The sequence below is a fragment of the Macaca mulatta genome, chromosome 6 (assembly GCF_049350105.2).
Source record: "Macaca mulatta isolate MMU2019108-1 chromosome 6, T2T-MMU8v2.0, whole genome shotgun sequence".
Classification (NCBI taxonomy): Eukaryota; Metazoa; Chordata; class Mammalia; order Primates; family Cercopithecidae; genus Macaca; species Macaca mulatta.
The window spans coordinates 149,191,015-149,207,959 of record NC_133411.1 but is presented as its reverse complement, the minus strand read 5'-3'; the positions used below and the strand labels follow the sequence as shown (position 1 = coordinate 149,207,959).

General features: G+C 49.7%; 1 protein-coding gene and 1 long non-coding RNA gene across 2 annotated transcripts; both read left to right on the top strand.

Moving 5' to 3' along the window:
- Positions 1-1,323: 1,323 nt before the first annotated feature.
- On the top strand, positions 1,324-14,732 carry HBEGF (heparin binding EGF like growth factor). The gene is given in 6 exon segments (NM_001257469.1): positions 1,324-1,628; positions 1,826-1,999; positions 5,107-5,284; positions 11,855-12,010; positions 12,814-12,904; positions 13,283-14,732. Coding segments are annotated over 5 exon segments (627 nt in total). The 5' UTR covers positions 1,324-1,582; the 3' UTR covers positions 12,887-12,904; positions 13,283-14,732.
- Positions 7,303-11,070, top strand: LOC144329539 (uncharacterized). Its single transcript, XR_013394893.1, has 3 exons — positions 7,303-7,398; positions 8,388-10,564; positions 11,024-11,070. It is a non-coding gene; the product is annotated as an uncharacterized LOC144329539 (long non-coding RNA).
- Positions 14,733-16,945: the final 2,213 nt, after the last annotated feature.

Here is a 16,945-nt window from a genome sequence, read left to right as displayed (position 1 = left end):
TACTACTTTTATGTGTTCCTGCATTCATTTCTCAAAAAGCTCCCTACAAAGTAGTCATTATTATTATTGTTATTATTTTTTCCATTTGAGAGATGTCAAAACTGAGGCTCAGTGAAATTAAGTTTCTTGTCCAAGGTCACACAGTAAGTAGCAAAGGCAGGATTCAAACTCAGGTCTGTAGTGATTCCAGTGCACTATGGAAACCTAGGCCTGGGTTACTGGAGCAAGTTAAGAGGGCAGGGCCAGACTGACCCCTGCAAAGGTGGGGATAGGGAAGGACAGTGGGATAGACTGTGTATAAATAGCAGGCCTGTTTTTATCCCTACACACAGGCAGAATCAGGCAAGTGCTCTATCTGGCACAATTTCAGGGCTCTGAAAGCCAACCCAGCCCTATGTCAAACAACTCTCGCCCCAGCCACGTCCCTGGAAACTGAAATACCTACTGAGAGACTCATCTCTTTGGTCAGGACAGTGACTCCAGAAGACCCCTGTAAAAGCACATGGGTTGGAAGAGAAACACCTGGTGCCTGTGAACCAGCAATCTAGGTTAGCCAGCTGGGTCCTATGGGAGGGAGGCTCATTTTTTATGTTGAGGAAAAAGATGGCAGTCAAAGGCAAGGAAAAGAATAAGGCTTGTTTCACAACCTGTGTCTCTCCAATTTCAGAAGCCTGGGAATTACAACCCATAGTTCAAAAATCTTAATGTCCCCTGAGGGAAGATGGGAGGAAGCCACTCCAGCGACTGGTAGAGTACTAGCTTCCTTTGCTTTTGCTAAGTGCCTGCAGCTTCAACTCTGGTTATCTCGGGTTTATGAGAACGGCTGGCATTCATGTGTCTAATTTTTACATGATAAATGAATTAATTATTATCTGATACTTGCCGTGTTGGTAGGCCAAAAGGTGGGCTTCTGAAACTTAGAGGGTGACAGGGATGGAGACCCCTGGTATGGAGCTGAGACGAAGCAAGAGGCCAGGCCCGGAACAGAACTCAGCTCAGCAGTCAGTCACAAGGCTGCAGAGCGACAGGCGTTTGGGGAAAGGTAGGAACCTCTCCCCGCCACCTGCCGGTCAGCAGCCCTACCCACAATTAGGCCGCGGCTGCCTCGGCCTGGTCCCAAAAAATGTGAGCGCCGCCCCCTCCTCCCGCCCAGTCCCCCGCCGCGCCCGCGGGGTCGGGGGCTGAGCTGCCGGCGCCGCCAGCCGGGCGAGCTTCCCAGCACGGGAGGAGGGAGGGGGCGGCGCCGGGAGGGGCGGAGCTTCGGCGCCTCCCGGAGCCTTATTCCCGGCCGCGCGCCGGGCAGCGCTCATTCGGCCGAAGGAGCTACGCGGGCCACGCTGCTGGCTGGCCTGACCTAGGCGCGCGGGGTCGGGCGGCCGCGCGGGCGGGCGGAGTGACCAAGACAGACACTCAACAAGAGCGAGCTGCGCCGGGGTCCCGGCCAGGCTTGCACGCAGAAGCCGGCGGCAGACGGTGCCCAGCGGAATCTCCTGAGTCCCACCGCCCAGCTCCGGTGCCAGCGCCCAGTGGCCGCCGCTTCGAAAGTGATTGGTGCCTCGCCGCCTCCTCTCGGTGCGGGACCATGAAGCTGCTGCCGTCGGTGGTGCTGAAGCTCCTTCTGGCTGCAGGTAGGAGGGCTGCGACGCCCCTGGAGATCGGGGGGATGGGGGCGCTGTGCTGGGGGCATGGGGGAAGGTCGCCGCAGCGCACCCGGCACGGGCCACTTGGTGGGGCCCTTGCGCTCTGGCGGACCGGCGTCGGCATCGGTGCGTGTTGGTCGGGGGTCTGGGCGGGTGTCTGATGCGGCCTGGCCCCTCGCCCACAGTTCTTTCGGCACTGGTGACTGGCGAGAGCCTGCAGCAGCTTCGGAGAGGGCTAGCTGCTGGAACCAGCAACCCGGACCCTTCCACTGGATCCACGGACCAGCTGCTACGCCTAGGAGGCGGCCGGGATCGGAAAGTCCGTGACTTGCAAGAGGCAGATCTGGACCTTTTGAGAGGTGGGTGTGGAGGCCGCCCATCCTCGGACCCGGGTGGGCTGTTGAAGAATAAGCAGATCCAAGATTCTTGCTGTTTGGGCAATACTGCGGGTTGAGAGTATTCATGGAGAACCTCGGGGAAAAGCTGATCGGCCTGAAGGGCACTGGGGGATCCTGGAATATAGGTCCCACTCTCTCTGTTGTCATTGCCTCCCCTGCTGGGTTGCCGCCCTTCTGGGTACTTTGGGGCAAACTGAAACAGGCAAGTTGTCTGGGGTCCTTACGTGCTTCTTGGGTAAGCTGAGTGATAGGAACAAGGAATGGTTGAGATGCTTTCCCTAGAGCTACTATGTAAAAATGGGCACCAGTTCTAATTCCCTCATCAAATGACTATTGTATATAAAATAGAGGTAACAGATGCGGAGATGCCCAGGCACTTCTATAGAAAGTGTGCAGTGTTAGCCTCCTCCATCCACCTGTCTCCAGATTGGGGAAACAGAGAGGAATGAGGAGCTCTTGGCTGCCCTAGGTGAGGCTGTGAATGGTGAACGCTGGGCCTCTAGGGGGCTGTATTAAAATGCTGGGTATCTCTGAATGCTACCGGAAACCTGCAGGCTTACTGAGCACCTTGCTTTCCTGAGGCGACTCCAAATGGGGAGGGCTGTGTAGAATCCTCCAACCAGCCTCTTTGGCTGTAGCCAAGCACAGGCACAGGGCAGAGTCCAGAGCCTGCCAGCTCTCCTGCCTCCAGACCTGAGGAGATTATCCAGGGTAGAGCAAGGACTCAGCACTGTACCACGGAATGACTATATTTGGTTGGACAGATGCCCACCTGTTCTAGCTCAACCTGCTCCTCAGCTGCCCTTCTCCCGCCTTCCCAGGAGCTTCCCTTGGGTATTCTCTCTACTTTGTATAAATCAAACACATGCTCCAAAACTGAGCCTAGGCTCCCATACTTCATCCTCTCCCAGCAGCCCTCTGGGGTTGCCCATGGCCTGAACAGCCTGGATTCTCCTGGCCCTCTCCTCCTAGGCTGGGCAGGGCTGGGCTGTGACTCACCCCACCCCCACCCCCCACCCACATGGCTGCTCCTCATACCTCTGCAGACCTGACTCACTGCTCCCTGTCCATGGCTGGAGCCTGGCTGTCACCCTGCACCTTCTCCCTCCCCTTTCTGATTGGCTTGGCCCCCCTGCCTTACTCTCCCCGAAGCTCTGGTCACTGGGTTCCTCTGACCACCTATATCGTCTTCTGAGCTCTGAAGGGGCCTGGGACTGGATGAGAGGAAATGAAGGACTGTGGGGCTGCTGGCACCTACTTCTTTTTCTTTCCTTCTCTTGGCTTTACTGGGCAAAGACTACTTTTCAGGTCTGGGGATCCTACCACCTAAAATAAATGACTGCTACCATTTATTAAATTCCTACTGTGTTCTACGCACTTGATATGTTATCCTGGCTAATGTAACACTTATAGCAACCTTTTGAGATAGTTACTCTTGCTATCCACATTTTACTGAGAACCTGAGGTTCAGAGAGGTTAAGTGACTTGCCCACGGTCATATAGCTGAAATTGGAGCACAGATCTATGGACTTCAGAGCCCATTCATGCCTGGATCAGCATCTCAGGTGCTCCAGACTTGTGAGAGGGAGGAGATGGGGGTGTGTGAAGCAGCTTGGTGTGGTAAGGAAGGACATTGGAGGAAGTCCGGAGACCACAGTTCTAATCCCAATCCTGCATAACATTGAGTAAGTCACTCTGCCTGCCATGATTTTTTTTTTTTTTTTTTTTTTTTTTGGAAACATAGTCTCACTCTGTCACCCAGGCTGGAATTCTATGGCATGATCTCAGCTCACTGCAATCTCTGCCTCCCGGGTTCAAGTGATTCTCCTGCCTCAGCCTCCCGAGTAGCTGCGATTACAGGCACACACTACCACGCCCGGCTAATTTTTGTATTTTTAGTAGAGATGAGATTTTGCCATGTTGGCAAGGCTGGTCTCGAACTCCTGACCTCAGGTGATCCACCACCTCAGCCTCCCAAAGTGTTGGGATTACAGGCGTGAGCCACCGTTCCTGGCCACATGGTATTCTTTGAAGGCCCTCTAGCTTGAAACTCTAAGTCTCTAGTCTAATGTGTCATGCTCACCCTTCTGCTAGACACATGGCTGTAGCCATGGATATGGGCACCTTTTTCCTGATAAGGGATAAGAGGGTGGGACTGGGCTGATGGGCATAGTCCATGGTCAATCCCAGCTGGATGTCTGGGTGAGGTTGTTTTTCCCCCGGTCTCTCTGAAGCATGGAAAGAAGGGGGGAGTCATCATTGTTCCAGTTCCTTCTGGACAGTTCCTTACTTTCCACTTTTCTATCCCTTGTACACCCTGTACCCCCCAACCCAGAGAGCCATAAACAGGACATTGGGGGTTAAATATGAATGAATCTTTGAGAAAGTGGGTGAGCTATAAAGGGTGTACAGGTTAAATATTTTGCTTGAAGTTGAAAAAGCAAGGCTGTGACCAGGACTGGCCTGCTTGCTGTTCCTGAGCCAGGCTCTGCCCTGGGCTCATGGTACTAAGGGGTGCCCCGGAGGAGACCACCTGAACACATGGACACTGTTCTTGTTTTAGGAGCCCTCCAACCCCAAAACCTCCAAGTACTTTCTCTGGAAGCAATTTTTGTGTGTGACACTGTCTTTTTGCAAGTGGGTCACTGAGTACAGCATCAGGAAATGAGGCTGATTGAAGGCCAAAATAGAACGAAGCCGGTGTGGGGGAGTAGGAGATGGAGGTGTAAGGTGGACAGTGGGGTGGAGGTGGAGTTGGTAGAATTGCCCAGTGAGCTGCAGTTACTCAACAAAAGCATTCTGAGAATGAGGCTCTTACACTGAGACTGTGAAATGCCTTCCTTGGGACCCACCCTAGCTTCTACTTCCTACTGAGGTTCCCTCTTTCTGGTGGTTCTGCCCAATCTTTCTGCTCTTCCTTCTGCCTCTTGGGAGGCACTGAGCTAAGGGGCCTTCCCAGATCTTTGACTTCAGGTGGGATCAAAGAATATATACTCCTTTCAAGCACTATGCTCTTCTGATTTTCTTCCCAAAGAGTCAGACTTTAACAGGGTGCTTTTCTCCTACAGTCACTTTATCCTCCAAGCCACAAGCACTGGCCACACCAAGCAAGGAGGAGCACGGGAAAAGAAAGAAGAAAGGCAAGGGACTAGGGAAGAAGAGGGACCCATGTCTTCGGAAATACAAGGACTTCTGCATCCACGGAGAATGCAAATATGTGAAGGAGCTCCGGGCTCCCTCCTGCATGTAAGTGCCCCTTCCCCAGGGCTGAATCTCACCAGCACACTTTGTCAGCCACGTGGCTGTTCCTCGTTGTCACTGTTCCTTGAATTCATAATTTCACCCAGTTTCTTCTCAACCTCTGGGCGGAAGTTGGGAGGAGGGGAAATATATTTTTAGTCAGCGGAAGCCCCCTCCCCCCTATAGGATGCAATTTCCTGTGGTATGGTTTTGTGACGTGCTTTAATCCTTAGGGACATTTCCTGCTTGCCCAGAAATGAGCATGTGGCTAGGACAGCTGGCACCCGAAGGCAGGCCCTTCATTCTTGCCTGATGCCCTACTCTGGGAGGGAGAAGCCAGTAGGAAACATGGCAGAGTGGGCTTCCTGGGCAGAGTAGAGCTCCTGAGGGAAGGTAGGAGGTGCATTTGGATGCATGTTGTATAGGTATGTGTATATTTGGGTTTATGTGCATGTGAGTGTGCAAATGTGGGTTGACTGTAAGGCATGGCAAGACTGTACAGAGAGGGATCATCATGGTGGCAGGTTGAGGCCTCTCTTTCTTCTTCCTTACCCCAGCAAGGGCCAGGAGGTGGGGGACATGGAGAGTACTGGCCTTTGGCCATGGTGTGGGAGAACAATTCCTTTGTGCAGGGTTCACAGGAAATGGAACCTGACCCAGCAGGCATCAGCCCCCGGTCAGGCAACATCACCCCTTCCCTGGGTAGGTGTGTGGGCGGAGGGGCTGTGGGTTCCTTAGCCTCTCTCCTAAGCCAAACCCAGCAAACGGCTGCCTTGGCAACCCCTCAGGGATGACAGCACTGCCATGCTCTCTGGCAGGCATAATGTTGCCACTGTGCCTGAGGCCAATACCCTGCGTCAGGCTGCAAACATCCGTTCCCTTCCCTGTGGGGAGGCAGGCTCTGGGGGACTTAGGGGGAGACTCTGGACAGGGCCAAGAGACTATTGTGTGTACACTGCCTCCAGCCTGTCAAGAAGGCGACGTGCCTGCAATCCCTTCTACTGGTGATTGGTGCAGATCCCTTGGCTTTTTAAAGCTTCCTTGTTTTGTCTGATCACACATAGCAGAGCTGCCCTGTATTTGGCAGTTGGCAGACAGACCCATCACTCCCCACCATGTCCACAGTCACTTGTGCATCCTTTCCTATAACATCCTTGTCAGGAGCTTGGTATTAGAAGGCATTCTTTAAGAGTGGCATAGAAAGCCCCCATATATCCTTCCCAAGGTCTTCGGACAGGGCAGGAAATGTTCGTCTTAAATTTGTAAAATGGCATCGTTAGTACAGGGTGAAGAAGGTGACTCAAGTAGTCAAGGTGGATTGAGGCCAGGAATCTATCCATACCAGATTGGTCCTGGGCATTTTGGTGGATGGATGTGGGGCTTGCACTGTGTGGTTGAGAGGCTGTATAAGGCTGCCTTCCTGGAGAGCTGGACTCGGCTGACCACCTAAACCCAGAGAACCTGATATGGGTGCCCGGCCACCTTCCCAGTGGTCCCTAGGGATAGTGATAACTATAATGATGTCATCTCTCCTTTGTCCCAGAGTTTCAGTGTTTATATATAATATGAGTTGAGCCCAGGTATGTTAAGCTCCTATTTAGTGGCAGACACTACTTTAGGAGCTGGAGAGATATAGTTTCCTGGGATTTTTCAAAAGCCCCCTGCTGAGTAGGCAGGACTTGGTACCTCTACTTGAAAGATGATGAAACTGGAGCCAGAAAATAGGAAGTAATTTGCCTGAGGTCAATAGCTAAATAAGTAGATGGAAACAAGACAGTGTCTCAGGTACCTGACTCCTAGTCCAGCATGCTTTTCATGCCCTCAGGCTGCACTGGGTGTTGGCTTTCATCTTTCTTTCTTGTATCTGTCCTTATCGAATTGGAGCAGCATTTTATAAAGGGCAGAGGGCAGCTGTTGTCCTAGAGGTCTCTTATTCTTTGACTAGCCTAAGAGCACAGCAATCTGATTTGAAAACTTTACATTAGCTTCCTGGGCAGAATTTTCTTTTTCTTTTTTCTTTCCTTTTTTTTTTTTTTTTTTTTTGAGATAGAGTCTCACTCTGTCTCCCATGCTGGGGTGCAGTGGTGCGATCTCGGCTCACTGCAACCTCTGCCTCCTGGGTTCAAGCAATTCTCCTGCTTCAGCCTCCTAAGTGACTGGGACTACAGGCACCTGTCACCATGCCCAATTAATAATTTTTATATTTTTAGTAGAGACGTGGTTTTGCCATGTTGGCCAGGCTGGTCTTGAACTCCTGACCTCAGGTGATCCACCTGCCTCAACCTCCCAAAGTGTGGGATTATAGGCATGAGCCACCATACCTGGCCCTTTTTTTTTGAGATGAAGTCTCACTCTGTCACCCAGGCTGGAGTGCAGTGGCGCAATCTCGGCTCACTGCAACCTCTGCCTCCCAGATTAAAGTGATTCTCCTGCCTCAGCCTCCTGAGCAGCTGGTATTACAGGCACACGCCCCCACATCTGGCTAATTTTTAAATTTTTGTGGAGATAGGGTTTCACTATGTTGGCCAGGCTGGTCTTGAACTCCTGGCCTCAAGTAATCCACCTGCCTTGGCCTCCCAAAGTTCTGGGATTACAAGTGTGAGCCACCACTTCCTAGGCAGATTTTCAGGGGGTTGATTGCATGTCTGGGAGGGCCCCCTACTGCCTCCTGCCCTTGCTACTCAGGGCAAAAAGCAGCAAGAAGACAGAAATCCTGGTTTGGGGGAATGTGACGTCTGTGCACCTTCATCTGGGGATTTTTGTGGCTCTTCTTTGACTCCAGACCCAGGAACCACTAGCTCAGGTGTGTCCAGGCTGCTGTGGTGAGACTGAGGCTAGCTGGCTTCCTAAACTAGCCCTCTGCAGCCACCATGAACAGGAAAACCCTTTTTGTGTCACCAGCCAAAAGTTGCCCTCAAAGAGTAGTTTCTCCTGGGCATGGTGGCTCACACCTGTAATCCCAGCACTTTGGGAGGCCGAGGCAGGTGAATCACCTGAGGTCAGGAGTTCGAGACCAGCCTGGCCAACATAGCGAAACCCCATCTCTACTAAAAATACAAAAATTAGCTGGGCGTGGTGGCGGGTGCCTGTAATCTCAGCTACTAGGGAGGCTGAGGCAGGAGAATCTCTCGAACCCAGGAGGCGGAGGAGGTTGCAGTGAGCCGAGATCACGCCATTGCACTACAGCCTGGGCAACAAGAACAAAACTCCGTCTCAAAAAAAAAAAAAAAGAAAGAAAAGAATAGTTTCCTGGGATTCCTGACTGGTTGCTGACCCAGAAATTGGCTGCAGAGTTTCCTGTGGCTGGAGGAATCCTGGGGACACTTGGGCTGAGGAGGACTCAGAGCTGGAGGAGAGACAGGCTATGGGGCTCTGCTTGGCCTCACTGCCCAGGTGCTAAGAAGGACTGGCGATCCCGCTTCTCTTGGCTCCATCTGACTTGGGTACCCCATTCCTCAGGCCATGGGCAGTAACCTCTGGAGTCTGATTATGTAAAAACTCACACAATATGGGACTTGGCCTTTATTAACCCCTTTCATTTGTATTACCTCATTTTATGTTTTCACAATACTCTAGTGAAGTAGGTATTTCTTATCTCTGTATTTTACATGAGGAAACCAATGTTTAGAAAGGTAACGTGACTTGCCCAAAATGACCTGGCTAGAAATAGCAGCAGAACCAGTCTGGAACTCATGTTCTCTGAGTCTCCTCCATCCAGACGTGTCCCCTCCACCTCCTGGGGTAAAGGTGGAGAACTCCAGATTGGAAGATGTCTCTAGACCCTAGAGGGTTCTTGCATCTGTTGTAATACAAGTTCTGGAATGGGTCACAGACATGGGTGGGAAGAATGTGTCCTAGTCTGATGGGTGGCTGGCTCTGGACAAGACACAAAATTTTGCCCCTACCCTGGGATGCTTGGAATGTACTCATTCCCCCTCCCTCTCTGGGGAAGCCAGGAGTTGTCTGCAAAGGGAGGGGGAGGTAGGTAATATTAGGATGTTTGCATTATTATCCTTTTGACTCAGGGTGGGGGTGGAGGGATTATGTAACTGAATTGCCGGACTCTGAGGCCAAACTTTATTTCCATCTTCTGAGTAACTACCTGTGGAGTTTGAGTGATGGACTGGAAGTGAAAAACAGATTCAACTTCAGCTTCCCTCCTCCCAGGAAAGCAAAGTCTCTGAAGTTATCCAGACTGCTGGGTTGAATCCTGCCTCTACCAGTCACTAGCTTTGTAACCCTGGGCGAGGTATTTAACAAAAGCTAAGCCTCAGTCCATCTTTAAAATGGGGCTAGTAACTCCTCCTTCACAGAGATGGCTTTAAATGAAATAATCCTTGTAAAGCAGTTAGCACAAAGTACTTGGCTCATGGTAAGCCTTCAATGATTGCTAGTTATTATTCTTTATTATTCAAGTTGTGAGTAATAAATAATAATAACATAGTCAGAGAGAAGGGTCAGACTGCCCCCCAGGAGCCTATCGGATATGCTTTCTTGGAGTTACCTGCACTGTTCTGCATTGGTCAGAGTGGAAGGAATGATGAATTTGGAATCTGCCAAGACTTGTTCCTAGTCTTAGCCCTGCTGCTTCCTAGCTGTGCAACTTTTGGTGAATCACTTAATTTCTCTGACCCTTAATCTTAGCTTTTCCATCTGTAAAATGGGGTTGTACCTGCATACCAGAATGTTAGGAGGCTCAGTTGAGCTGGTAGATAGGGCTAGTGGCTTGTGAATGATAAACTGCTGTGCACAAGTGATTTTCCAGGGGTGCCTCTGCAAGTGTCCTCCATGTCCTGGCAGGATAGGGGTTGCTTTTATGCCTACATGGGCTGATGGGACAGATACATGGAGAGGCTGGGCAAGGAACTGTGGACTGTGCTGTGTGTATAGTGGGCCTGACTTACATTAATCCTGCAATGAGGTGGTTTCTCAAAGTACCCAGGAGGAACTAGGGCAGGGAGAGGCACAGGGCAGGAAGGCAAGAATGCAGTGCCACCCAGCCTGGCCCCTCTGCAACTGCTGGTTGTGGACAAATCTGTCTCTTGGAGCTTCCCTGGTGCTCTGTCCGCAGGAAGAAGGGATTCCTTGTTCTGAGGCACCAGAGAAAACACCTCCTTCCCAGAGAAGGCACAGCTCAGAAAAGAGGGCCACCAGGTTCTTGGTGCTTCCTTCAGCAGCTGGTGATCCAAAGTCCCCAGACATACAGTGCCACTGTGCCCCCTGCCTGGAGGGTAGGCACTTGTCAGGTGTGAGTGGGCAGCACACTGAGCTCAGAGTCAGTCTACAGCTACATCTTAGTTTCTGCCTTGCTGTGTGACTGTGGGAAAACTACTCCACCCTTCTGTAAAATGGGGCTCCTACCTACATCAAAGGATCTCTGGGATGCTCAGATAAAGGAAAGGATGTGAATGTTCTTCTTCAACTGTAAGCACATCTGGGTCTTTCTAAGAGCTTCAAGGAAATGCTTTGTGTTAGAAAAGGCAGTTGCCAGCTGAGTACGGTGGCTCACGCCTGTAATCCCTGCACATTGGGAGGCCGAGGCGGGTGGATCACCTGAGGTCAGAAATTTGAGACCACCCTAGTTAACATGGTGAAACTCCATCTCTACTAAAAAATTACAAAAATTAGCTGGGCATGGTAGTGGGCACCTGTTATCCCAGCTACTCGGGAGGCTGAGTCAAGAGAATCACTTGAATCCAGGAGGTGGAGGTTGCAGCGAGCCAAGATTGCACCATTGCCCTCCAGCCTGGGTGACAGAGCAAGGCTCTGTCTTAAAAAAAGAAAAAGAAAAAGAAAAGGCAATTGCCATGTGATTTATTTCTTGAGTGAGAAGAGCCAAGGGATTGTTTCTGACATTCTTCCATGCTCTGGCAGGGCAGCTGGGCAGAAAGATGTTACTTGATTTGTTTGGTTTGTCCTGTGATGAAAGAGGACTGGTAGCTCAGCGTTCAGAGGCCAAAGGCCAGAGTTGAGCTCCCAAGTTGGGCCCTGCACCAAGGGGGAGCTGGAGTTAAATGAAGGAAACTTGAGAAAAACGACTCCTGGCAGAGGCACAGGGCCTATTAATAGGCTGGGCAGCGGTGGAGAGGGACTGGATGCTGGAAGCACAATGGGCAAGGCTGGGTTTATTTCTGGGTCAGAATGTTGAGGGGCCTCACTGGAGGGAGTGATACAAACCCCTGAATTCAGCCTACCAGCTCTTGTGCCCAAGCCCTCATAAGTGGTTTAACGCCTGAACACACATGTCATAAATCAGCCACACGTGGAACATATCTAACTGAGGCCTTCAAGTCCTCCCTTGCTTTTTCCGTGCCTGGAACAGGATTCTCAGCCCAGAGAACCAGAGGAAATGGAAAAGCAGAGGGTGTCAAGTGAGGGAGGAATGCTATAGAGCCTTCAGAGGCACTTTAAAGGGTTTTATACTAGAGGAGAAGGATGGAGGATGGGCAGGGATCATGGTCAGGGATTGACAGGCTGAGGGTATGAGGAATGGGGTTTGGCTTATGCAGGTGGGCCATTGCCGAGAGAGAGGCCAAAGCACTAACTCGATCTCCTTCTTGTTTTTTCTTGAACTAGCTGCCACCCGGGTTACCATGGAGAGAGGTGTCATGGGCTGAGCCTCCCAGTGGAAAATCGCTTATATACCTATGACCATACAACTATCCTGGCCGTGGTGGCCGTGGTGCTGTCATCTGTCTGTCTGCTGGTCATCGTGGGGCTTCTCATGTTTAGGTAAGTGTTGGAGTCCCCTGCAGACTGCTTCTGCAAATCACTCCCATTCTTCCTCCTCCTGGGCCCTCTCCTTCATGATCACATGCACTTCCTTCAATCTCTCCAAATTGTGGGCTAGCTCTGGGGTGTAGATTCTCCAAAACCCTGGTATTTCTGGCATGACATGAGTCCCGTGTCTAGAGCCCAGGGTCAAATTTGCGAGGCCATAGCAGGTTCTGCTCCTCACAGGAGTTCTTTTCCTGCCTCTGTGACCCAACTACCCACTCATGGAGTCACTTTGTCACACATTTCTTTCTCCTAGCTGTTCTTTGATGGCATTAGTTTGTGGTTTGGTAGTCAAGGTGTGGGTGGTGCTAGTGGTATATCCTTCCACTCCCGAGGCATCTGGACTTCAGACCCTGCTTCTAATCCAGGTATGCTCTAGCTCAGGGGAGACCCACCAAGCATTCTATGCCTGTTTTCAAGCAGTGTAACTCATCTGTCTTGAGACCTGGAACAAATTACTGTCTTTCTGAGGATTGTAACCTTATAGTGATCGTAATCTTTGTCCACCTACCTCATAACGATGTTGTGAGGATCACATAAATGAGGTGAAAGCTCTTTGTAAATTGCATCCTGCTGTTAGAGACAGGAGTTCCTCAGGGCAGGTGGGCCTTTGACCAGAGGTTGGGCTGCCCTACTGTGTGTGGGCTTTTCCAAGTAGTGGAGGAAACCACCATGGCAGAGTTCTTTGGAAGGACCTGCTCTGGACCTATACTTTGTCATAGCAGGCAGAGATTATTCACAAAACTTATCTTCCTCAGGTACCATAGGAGAGGTGGTTATGATGTGGAAAACGAAGAGAAAGTGAAGTTGGGCATGACTAATTCCCACTGAGAGAGACTTGTGCTCAAGGTAATGCTCCATCCTTTGCCCCATGACATGATTATCCTTTGTCCCCTTTCCTGGCTCTGCTTCAGTGGGCGCTGAATTTTTCATCGAGGGGTTGGGGGCCAGGCCACTGTGACATTAATATCCCATTGCAGAACTATTTTCAAAAAGACCCTAGTGCTTCACTTAAGGTAAAAGTTGCTAGAGAGACACCTAAGAGAGATGCCTGAGAAGACAGCTTCTCCCACCCTCATCCCCTCCCTTCCCTTCTCCTCCCCTCCCCTGGGAGACAGAGCGAAACCCTGTCTCAAAAAGTTTAAAAATAAAAAAGACTGGACCAGGAAAATCTTAAGACCTCTTTAGACTGGACCTGGCTTTAAATGCCTTCCTTTTGTGCTTTAGGAATCGGCTGGGGACTGCTACCTCTGAGAAGACACAAGGTGATTTCAGACTGCAGAGGGGAAAGACGTCACATCTAGCCACAAAGACTCCTTCATCCCCAGTCGCCATCTAGGATTGGGCCTCCCATAATTGCTTTGCCAAAATACCAGAGCCTTCAAGTGCCAAACCGAGTATGTCTGATGGTATCTGGGTGAGAAGAAAGCAAAAGCAAGGGACCTTCATGCCCTTCTGATTCCCCTCCACCAAGCCCCACTTCCCCTTATAAGTTTGTTTAAGCACTTACTTCTGGATTAGAATGCCGGTTAAATTCCATATGCTCCAGGATCTTTGACTGAAAAAAAAAAAAAAAAAAGAAGAAAAAGAGGAAGAAGAAGGAGAGCAAGAAGGAAAGATTTGTGAACTGGAAGAAAGCAACAAAGATTGAGAAGCCATGTACTCAAGTATCACCAAGGGATCTGCCATTGGGACCCTCCAGCGCTGGATTTGATGAGTTAACTGTGAAATACCACAAGCCTGAGAACTGAATTTTGGGACTTCTACCCAGATGGAAAAATAACAACTATTTTTGTTGTTGTTTGTAAATGCCTCTTAAATTATATATTTATTTTATTCTATGTATGTTAATTTATTTAGTTTTTAACAATCTAACAATAATATTTCAAGTGCCTAGACTGTTACTTTGGCAATTTCCTGGCCCTCCACTCCTCATCCCCACAATCTGGCTCAGTGCCACCCACCCTTGCCACAAAGCTGGGATGGTTCTGTGACTCATCTGTAGTAATTTATTGTCTGTCTACATTTCTGCAGATCTTCCGTGGTCAGAGTGCCACCTGGGGAGTTCTGTATGGTCAGGATGTAGGGGTTAACTTGGTCAGAGCCACTCTATGAGTTGGACTGCAGTCTTGCCTAGGCGATTTTGTCTACCGTTTGTGTTTTGAAAGCCCAAGGTGCTGATATCAAAGTGTAACAGATATCAGTGTCTCCCCGTGTCCTCTCCCTGTCAAGTCTCAGAAGAGGTTGGGCTTCCATGCCTGTAGCTTTCCTTGTTCCTCACCCCCACAGCCCCAGGCCCACAGCGTGGGAACTCACTTTCCCTTGTGTCAAGACATTTCTCTAACTCCTGCCATTCTTCTGGTGCTACTCCATGCAGGGGTCAGTGCAGCAGAGGACAGTCTGGAGAAGGTATTAGCAAAGCAAAAGGCTGAGAAGGAACAGGGAACATTGGAGCTCACTGTTCTTGGTAACTGATTACCTGCCAGTTGCTACCGAGAAGGTTGGAGGTGGGGAAGGCTTTGTATAATCCCACCCACCTCACCAAAACGACAAAGGTATGCTGTCATGGTCCTTTCTGGAAGTTTCTGGTGCCATTTCTGAACTGTTACAACTTGTATTTCCAAACCTGGTTCATATTTATACTTTGCAATCCAAATAAAGATAACCCTTGTTCCGTATCCTTTCGTCTGTTTGTTTTCACTGGGAACTGGTTTAACTTAGTTATTTCCTAAGCCCTGACTCGGTGGTAGGCTCTATACCAGGCCTATTTATGTATACTACCACAACAATTCTGTAATGCAGGTACTATTACTGTCCCATTTTTCCAGAAGGGGAAACTGAGGCTCAAAGTGGTTGTATAACTTGCCTGAGGATACACAGCTAGTAAATGACAGAGCTGGGACTAGTAGTCTGGCTCCAATTATTTTGTCTTGGTACTTATACCATGCTATCTCTGAGATAAGAAAGAACAGATCTTTCACACATGTTTAGCTGGCTGTAATCAGCGAAGACATCCACCCATTCAATCAACAGGTCCTGGACTCAGGACCTACTCCTATGCTGTACATATGAGCAGGCATTGCTTCTGGCAAGAACAAGATGTCTTTGTTTTTGTTTTTTTTGTTGTTGTTGTTGAGACAGAGTCTCGCTTTGTCGCCCAGACTGGAGTGCAGTGGCCAGATCTCAGCTCACTGCAAGCTCCGCCTCCCGGGTTCACGCCATTCGCCTGCCTCAGCCTCCCAAGTCGCTGGGACTACAGGCGCCCGCCACCTCGCCCGGCTAGGTTTTTGTATTTTTTAGTAGAGACGGGGTTTCACCATGTTAGCCAGGATGGTCTCGATCTCCTGACCTCGTGATCTGCCCATCTCGGCCTCCCAAAGTGCTGGGATTACAGGCTTGAGCCACCGTGCCCGGCCTAACAAGATGTCTTTGACTCCCCTCTCTTGCTCCACAGCCAATCCATCAGCAAATCTTGTCAGCCCTACCTTTAGAATATATGCTGTATGCAACCACTTCTCATCACTGCCACTACCATCACCCAGTCCAATTTAGCATCATCTCATGCCTGCACTTTTGTGATGGCCTCTGCCTTTCTAGTTCCATCTTGCTTCCATATAACATATTTCCAGTGTAATAGCCAGAGTGATCATGTCTTTCAGATCTTGTCTGCTCTGTAGGCCTTCCCTGACCACCCTATTAAACAATAGCACATTCCTTTCCCCATCCTCCTCTTACTCTTCTTATATTGCTTTATATTTCTCCGTAGCCCTTATCACCACTAACATATTCCTGTTTGTTTATAGTCCATCTCCTATGAAAATGTTGGCTCCACGAGGGTAGGGGTGTGTATATTGCTCCTCTCCTAGATTCTAAAACAATGCAATTGAGTGGTAGGCACTCAATATTTGTTACCTGGATGAATGAATGTAGGAAATACAATTCAGTCCAAGGCCAACAAGTGGACAGACATGCAATCCAATGCTGCCCTGAAAGTGTGATTGGATTTAGAGAGGGGTCTTTGTTGGGGAATGTGGATGGTGGTGACAAGATGAAAGTGGAATTTGGGGCATGTCATGTGTCCTGGTGGATTGGACAGTCCACCAGGTGGATTGGGGCAGTGCAGTGGCATTGGACAAGTGCCACTGGGCTGCCCCTTCTCATCCTCTTCCCTTGCAGAGTTGTGACATTCTGAAGTTTCTTCAGGAGCCCGCACAGAGATCTTGTATATACTTGGAACATCCTTTTAAGACTTTAGGCACTAGTAACTATTGAAGCTGAACATATGCATACGCCAGGAGTAATTCCACTCCTGGAGATTCAAGAGAAATGAGTACATGGTTCACCAGAAGAGAGCCACCAGAGGCTGGGCGCGGTGGCTCACGCCTGTAATCCCAGCACTTTAGGTGGCTGAGGCAGGTGGATCATGAGGTCAGGAGTTCGAGACCAACCTGGCCAACATGATGAAACCCCATCTCTATTAAAAATACAAAAAATTAGCCGGGCATGGTGGCATGCGCCTGTAGTCCTAGCTACTTCAGAGGCTGAGGCAGGTGAATTGCTTGAACCTGGCAGGCAGAGGTTGTAGTGAGCAGAGATCGCGCCATTGCACTCCAGCCTGGGAGACAGAGTGAGACTCTGTCTCAAAAAAAAAAAAAAAAAAAAAAAAAAAAAGATATGCACAAGAGTAATCCTAGCATTATTTAAAATAACTAAAAACTGGAAACCATCCAAATACCCATCAGTATCTGATGATAAAAATGAATAAATTGGGGATATATCTATACAGTGAAGTACTAAATAGCAATAGGAATGAGTTGCAAAACATATGGCTCAGTGAAAGAAGGCTGACTCACAAAAAAAGTATACACTGTGTGATTCCATTTACTTCAA